Source organism: Diospyros lotus, chromosome 5 (assembly GCF_014633365.1).
Source record: "Diospyros lotus cultivar Yz01 chromosome 5, ASM1463336v1, whole genome shotgun sequence".
Taxonomy (NCBI): Eukaryota; Viridiplantae; Streptophyta; class Magnoliopsida; order Ericales; family Ebenaceae; genus Diospyros; species Diospyros lotus.
In genome coordinates this window covers 4,436,312-4,444,160 of record NC_068342.1, presented here as the reverse complement: position 1 = coordinate 4,444,160, position 7,849 = coordinate 4,436,312, and the positions used below count along the sequence as shown (strand labels likewise).

The window sequence follows — 7,849 nt, the reverse complement described above, 5'->3', positions numbered from 1 at the left end:
TATATATCTCAGTTTATGAAAGTCCGAGTATTGACAGTTAAACTAAGTCTTAAGTTAAGTCAGTTCAGTTCGATTCTCAATTATTTTAATTCTTCACTTGAGCTGTTTAGCTGAACAATTAACCAACCAAATTTTGGCACTCAACCAGATCGATCCCACAACTGGTTCCCAACTGGATTGACTGGTCCGATCTGAACTCCTCATCACCGCAAGGAACAAAAATTTTACAACAGAAATGCTTTTCACAAAGTAGATGGATGGAATATTTACATTTCCTGTATATGTTTCAAGTCACCTGCAAATTGTGAACATGATCATTAGGGATGCTACATTGCCAGCATCTCAGATTGATCCGAGCCTTGTGTGTTGAATTCGAATGATCAACTGCCTGCCTAAACAATCACTAACAATCAAAGAAAGTAGGAGGGGAGAGAGCCAAGGCATTGATGTTCTTCTAGACAACAACTGAAACATCAGAAATGGACCCACAATTTTTTTTTTTTTCAAAATTCGTTAATTAGAACAGTAAAAGGTCAGAAACAAGGATTTTTAGGAGGAAAAAGAATTAAATTATACATAACAAAAGCAGCCTCTCAATCCTAAGAAATAAGGTGGGGGGAAAATCTTTCTTTGGACAATAGGGAAGATACCTTTCTTTTGGGCCAGAGGACAAGCGCCAATGCTGTATTGATCATATACATTCTGATCCAACAGCTAAGCAGTGATCCTAGAATTAAAGCAATCCTGTATATAATTCCAGTATATTGGACAAAACTTCAAGCTAATGTTTGCTTTTCTCTGATCCAGTGATTGCTACTTTTGTCTCGTTTGCCTGTGAACGATCTAGTCGGTTCGCGGGTATCACCAATGGCATGCTGCTTCCCACTTGAAGCACCAACAGCAACAGGGTCAACAAAAGGACCTGACCAATTTTGAAGTGCTTCTTTTGAATATGTAAATGAGGTGGAACTAAAAGGAATATCAAGAGGAACAAGGCCGGGATCTATGCGATGTGAAGCACCCAAGGGCACACCAAGAAATCCATCCTCGTGAGGCGGAGGAAACTTCTCGCTCTTGCTTTTTGCATTCGCATGGGTGATTAGACGCAGGAGCTGCTTCAGAAACAAATCAAGAAAATAAATTGATATAAATAGATAACAGCAACAACTCTTCACCTACAGGGAAATCTGGATTGTGGCAAATGTACTACAAGCATATGAGATCAGATCAAATCAAATACCATCCAATGGCAATGAATGAGAACATGCATCTTCACAAGTATTTTTGGATAAGCTGTTTCTTCATAAAAGAGCACATCAATCATTCTATAATGGCCACCAGACGAGCTTAAACTCATTGCCAAAGGACCAAGCTCAACTTATGATTCTTTTATTTTCTTTTAAATTTCTTTTTGGGTAAAAAGGTTTCGCTTTGGAACTAAGCCTAAAAAAAAGGTTTAGCCTTAGTTTCATAGGGTTGTAATATGCTTTCTCCAGTTTCTCCAGACTAGCAAACTGAAGAATGTCAACATTAGGACTTTGTGACCTCTTCTGCTGGCAATTAAAAAAATTAATTGCATAGCTTACTACAAACTCATTGAGGGAATTCAGGTTTTGGAATTAGTTGGTCAATGATTTCAATTTTCAACTAAGACAAAAGTAATAATAGTTATACATCAAAATTAGATTGAACCTCAGCATTGGCTTCTGGAGCGGGCATTGCTTGAACGGGTCGGTTGCGTGTCCGTGTTTTCTTCGCACCATGACCTTGGGCTTTATTAGCAGCTTTTAGCCTGCATAGATAGTACAATTCTGTCAAAAGTTATAAACGAAAAATTATCCAGTAGATGAACGCAGAAAGGACAGAAAAAGGTCTAACAAATAGAGACACGTTCATTTTTTTATTGTATATCCGAACATTCAACAAAGATATTAATATGATTAATACATTGGTAAATATGACAATGCTATTCACAATCATAAACGTTACATATTCTTCATGTACATAGTCAAGACCTTGTGCCCCAAGGCAAGTTGTAAACCTCTACATTATTTTGCAAACAGTTTCTGTAATACCTTGGAATATATTCCAGAATCTCAATAATTCCTGAATAAGGAGATGAATCCATGATGAAACCCATTACGTGATACCTCCAATGTTAACATTTAACATTATTTGACTTTTTTTTTTTCCCGAGTGGAAAGAGAGTGCTAAACTATTTATATATAAAACAAAATAGTAATTGCTAATAAAACAGATTGTTCCCGTGAAACATACTCTATGCAAATAATGCAAAATTTTAAGATGGTGAACGAAAATGCATGGACTCCATTAAACACACAACAATATTCCCCCATATTAAATGTACAGTACAAGTAGATTTAACCTGCAGCAATAACAGACAACAACAATATAAAAAGAAAGCAAGAGAGATAGAAGAGAGCAGCAATTAATCTGACAAACCTACGTATTGCACAAGAAGTTCCAGTATAGTTATATTCTGGACTTGAGTAATGACACATAATTCTCTTCCTTCCCTGTTCCAGAAGAACTTTTCCAATTAAATCAATACCTTAGGCCACTGGAGAATGGTACAAGCTTCTAATCTCCTTGTATACTAGTGCCCCCAGTGGTTGTATTATTTTCACATAATATATCATCAGCCTAAGCTTCTCACACTTCAGTACTAGGTTGGTTCCCAACACTTCTAATGTCAAAGCTCTGGTTTTCTTAATATATATACATGTAAAGCAATCAGAAAAACAACGTGCTATGATCCAATTGTAATTGATTCATGATAACAATAACCACCCTTTTTCCTTTAATGGGTGAGGGGTGTGGGACAGACATATATGAAGTTACTTAGGGAAACATTAAAAGCTTCTATTTTCATCCAAAGCAGCAAATAAATGATTGTCTCCAGAAAATTGGTGTCTCATCCAGTAAGCCTTAACTAAAAACAAATACAAACAGAAACATATCAATATTCCATAAAATCATAAGGGGATTTTTAAGATTCAATAAGTATAAAAGCTCACACCTAAAGTCATACAAATTATGATTTAACTCCTGAAGACAGCCAGAATTCAGAATTTGATACCTTACAGTTAAAGAAGAATTATACCTTCTCAGCAAAAAAACAAAAAAAGGAATATACCTGCGAGCTTCATAGTCGCGTCTTTTGGCATCCATCTCTTTCGTAGGAGGATACTTTGCAAGACTAGAAGGATCACAAGCATATGGCTCTGTAGTAAAAAACTACAGCAAACATACAAATAACAGTGGGCAAAAGAAAAATGGAAAGTATAAAGGCAAGGAATACACATTATGATATCAAAACTTATTCTCAGCAAGAAAAAATATCATTCACAGAGTTGATATTCAAAACATGAAGGACCTGTTGGGATATCAAAAACTAAAATTATCCAGTCTATTAAGTCACTCTCTATATTGAATGGTAAACCAATGCATTCAGTCCATTATGTAATCACTATTAGCTCCAGTAGAAAGACAAATTATTATAGGCCAGTTGATTTCATGCAGAAAAATAAGCATACTATTAAAATTGCCAACAAGTTTGTTAGGAAATTAATGGAACACTCTCAGAGTGGCAAGTAAATATGGCCTTGTCCCTCATTCACTTGTAAGCTAAGAGATATCAATGAGAAAGAAATGGATTTTGACATTTATGCGAACAAAAAATTTAAACTGAAACCTTGTGCAGTGAGAAAATAAGCTACAGGGAACATGAGACCTATACAAACTGCTAAAAGTCAAGAAAAATAAGAGCATTTTGTTATAAGGTACCTTGACCTTGCTTAAAATTAAAAAGCCGTACCAACATCTCAATTTCAGGAGCAAAAAAATGGACAGGAGCACCATGGACTTTAAAGTCCTGCTCTCCAATTGAAAGACATGTTTGCCCATCATAATTTGGAAGGGGAGAAGAAAAGGAATTTTATCTTTTTGGGTTAAATTTAAATATAGATAAATTAATTAATTAAGATACAAAGAGGTATAGGTGCCATAAAAACTACATATATGCTATAAAATAAATGACAAATAAACTAGGCACTGTATGCATGCCTAGTGTAATGCCATAGCTCCTAACTCGAAACCAATAGTAATATTCAATATTATTCATCAAAGTTTGTCTTTCAATACTTTACTAAAGGATTATTTATAGACAACTAATAGATAAAAACCTAGTCTAACTTCAGCATAATCTAATTAAGATTATAAAGGTAATCCCTATCTAATTAGGATTTGAAAAAATAAAAGAAATTAAAAAATTAAAAGAAACTTAGGAAACAAATTACAATAAAGAAACTAATAAAACAATAAACAATATTAATTTCTACTTTTACGTCTAAAATATTGTTTCCCAAAATATTTGTCTCTATGATCTTCATCAAGTATTTTATCCCACCTAGAAGCACATTGCCAAGGATAAAACTTAAAAGGAATTGACACTCTGGCACATCCATCCCCTGGGGGAGTGGGGATTGATAAGATTTGTTGCACCATGCATGAATTAAGATAAACACTATCTCACCTTCAACCAGTGGAAAATTTCTCCCAAGACCATTTAGTCCATCAGATTTCATTGGTAAAGTCTAGAGATTAAGTATTCAGGATCATGTTATTTCCCTTTGATTAGTGGGCCCCATCTTGATTTACACTTCCATTTCAAGATTGCCATGTCAACCATATGTCTTCTTTATATGTACATATCAGTACATATAAAATCCACCAAGCAAATAAAAAGGGCAAATCAGTATGCAAGGCTCTCATCAATGCAGGGCTTAAGGAAGTCTGATCTACATATCCTTGCCGCCGGGGGGGGGCTTTGTATAGAGGGTTTGAGGGGGTATAAGAAAGTAAATAAACTAAGTTACTTCATTTGCAAATTTCCTTCCAAGAAATTTGCAAAATAAAGCTTTTCTAAAATAATACATTACACGTCTTCCACAATAAACTATATGCTTTCATGACAATTTTAAACATTTCAGCAACTGAACATCAATTAGAAAATCATATAGAAAAAGCAATACAAAAAATTAGCATTGGGGAAGGACATTAATGGAAGCCAAGAACAGTCATGTGATGCATGAAAAAAATAGGCAATCATGCAGTAGAAACTGACATCACTCCTTAATGCATCTGTTGCAGTTTTACGTTCAGCTGGATCAATTGCAATCAGTGCTTCAATTAAAGGCAGTGATGATGAAGGGAAATGTTTGAATGTCTCTGAAACGCAACGCTTGTAAGGTTTCTGAGGCTTGAATATGGTTGCATTTGGCAATTTTGATCTTTTCCAATATTCGTCAGAAGGAGAGCCACACAGCTTGAAAATCTTATGCAATTGCTCTACCTTGGTGACACAAGAAAAACAATTGTCAATAGCATAAAAAGAAGGAAACCAGTCCTTGACTATGAAAACTTTTTTTTGCTCTTTGTTTTTGTTAAAAAAGGGCCCAAGATAGTGGGATTATGGCTTGATATGACGATGTTATTGTTGTTAACAAAACAAAAACAAAAAAAACTCCTTTAAAATTAAGAGGCCACACCAGACATAAAATTCCAACTATTGAGCAAAGACTTGGGATTATATTTTTTGGAATATTATAATTCCAAAATTTACCAACACTGCAATGCAACTTAAATTCTAGCCATCAACCATTTGTTATCCTAAGTAATCCCATAATATCAGAAACAAAGATATACACTTTTAGTTCTTGAAGCAATTAAATTAATCTGGGAAGTTATTGCCACCGTAAGAAAACAGATAATGTAAGTGAATAGAAATTTTCAAATGACAGAGTATAGAAGCTGCTTACCTCAGTACGGCCCGGCATGATAGGTTTCCCAGCCAATAATTCAGCCAAAATGCAACCTGCACTCCAAAGGTCTATGCCTACACCATAGTTAGTAGCCCCGAGAAGAAGCTCGGGAGCTCGATACCAGAGTGTAACTACCCGACTAGTCAAAGGGTGTTTGTGTCTAGGATCGACAATGGTTGCCAACCCAAAATCAGCTATCTTAAGGACTCCTCCATGGTTAATAAGAAGATTTGAACCCTTAATGTCACGGTGGAGAACACCATGGCTGTGACAATGCTCAAGTCCAGACAATAACTGATGCATATAGCACTTAACCTGTAATAATAGCAACATGTTAAAACTAAATAGAACAAAAAAAGGAAAATAAAAATTAGTATACTTTGTGGCTGGTATGCTGTCAAAAGGATATCCTAGGAATAATTGTATGTCATAAACTGTCAAAAACTAGGTCTAACCTGTGCTTCTGTAAATTTAATTTCTGGGGTAGCTGCAAGTCCAGCCAAATCATGCTCCATGTACTCAAACACCAAATACAAACTACATGACATTCTTGAAGTGACCAAACCCTCCAATTTTATGACATTAGGATGATCAAGCCGCCTCAAAATAATAATCTCCCTACACATAAATCTCACACTTTCTGGTTCCACATTATCGAATCTTACCTTCTTCAAGGCAACAATTTTGCCCGTTATAGTATCTCTTGCTTTGTACACGTTGCTATATGTTCCTGAGCCAATCTAATCCACACAAAAACAAAAGAATAAATAGTCATAACATAAAAACACTTCAAGAACCAGACGAATGAACGGAAAAGCCCAACTCACTTTGTCAATCTTCTCAAAAGTATCAGCACACCGTGGAAGCCAACCTTCAATTGCTTCCCCAACGTGTGCACAAAGCCAAGACGGCCATCCTGCTGCAACTTGCTCCCCAAGCTTGTGTTCCGGAGGATTACTCTGTCTCGGATTTGGCCTAAACCTTCTTCTCTCACCCTGTAACGGCCGATCACCGTCAACCTCCCTGGATTCAACGCCCAATTTCTTACTCTTCCTCTCATTCTCGGCCTCTCTCTTCTCTTCCTTCTCCTCCTGAACTATGCCCGATGAGGCATCTCGACCAAAAACACACCCCATTCCTTGAATCTATGCTTCATCTCTCGCTAAAGTCATCCAGTTACCATTTAACCAATATAAGAACAAATCAACCACTTACACTCTCATTAACCTAGAAAAAAAAAAAAAATTCCACAAGATCGATCAACACACACCGTAATTTAGTTGATCTCAAAAGGCATCAATTCCCGTACAGTGATGTACGGGCAAATGCATAAAACCCTAATTCGCAAAGAAAGTCATTAATCCTCTTACAGTGATAAACGAGCAATTACGTACTTCGACTGAATCTGGTAGTTGTGAACTAAGAGAGAGAAAGAGAGATCTCAAAACTCTCTCTCTCCCTCTATATATTTCGTCTCTATGCTCTTGCCTGCGCCGTCATCTAGTACAGACGAGAAGACATCGCTATATATATATATGTACAAATGTATATATGGGAAACCATATAAATACGTCCGTGTATGCGCATACTATCGTCGCCATCTCTGCAAGTCAAAAAGCTCGGCAATCGGCAATGGCTGACAGTCGGATACGATAGCGATCGCTTTCCTAGACCAGCCGGGAGTGTTTTTGTATAACGTAAATAACGTATTATTATATAATTAAAATAATTTTTATATAAATATGATTGATTATATTTTAGTCCACATTATACTAATTTTTTGTAATTTAAATTATAAAATATTTTAAATATACTTAATAACTCTTTATTCTTATACACTTTATTAAATAAATATCTACAACATTTCGTAACGTGAATTATAAAAATAAATAAATCTTGTTGGTGCTCTATATTATTTATAGTATATTAAATTTTTGCATCTTTTTTTTAATTTTATATACATAATCAATGCCCTTAATCTTAAATACGATCTTCACTAGTTTTAA

At 35.4% G+C, this 7,849-nt stretch overlaps 1 protein-coding gene across 2 annotated transcripts; it reads right to left on the bottom strand.

The window, feature by feature from the left end:
* Positions 1-546: 546 nt before the first annotated feature.
* Positions 547-7,515, bottom strand: LOC127801823 (probable serine/threonine-protein kinase At1g54610). Of its 2 annotated transcripts, none has more exons than XM_052337259.1 (8): positions 7,214-7,515; positions 6,671-7,070; positions 6,299-6,583; positions 5,841-6,158; positions 5,147-5,374; positions 3,158-3,258; positions 1,693-1,792; positions 547-1,112 (listed from the first exon to the last, which is right to left on the bottom strand). In XM_052337259.1, exons 2-8 carry the CDS (start codon positions 6,977-6,979, stop codon positions 777-779), a joined length of 1,677 nt encoding a protein of 558 aa, XP_052193219.1. In that variant the 5' UTR covers positions 6,980-7,070; positions 7,214-7,515; the 3' UTR covers positions 547-776. The 2 variants fall into 2 exon arrangements, with proteins under 2 accessions (XP_052193219.1, XP_052193220.1); XM_052337260.1 differs by having other exon boundaries at positions 7,238-7,515.
* Between the last annotated feature and the right edge of the window lie 334 nt (positions 7,516-7,849).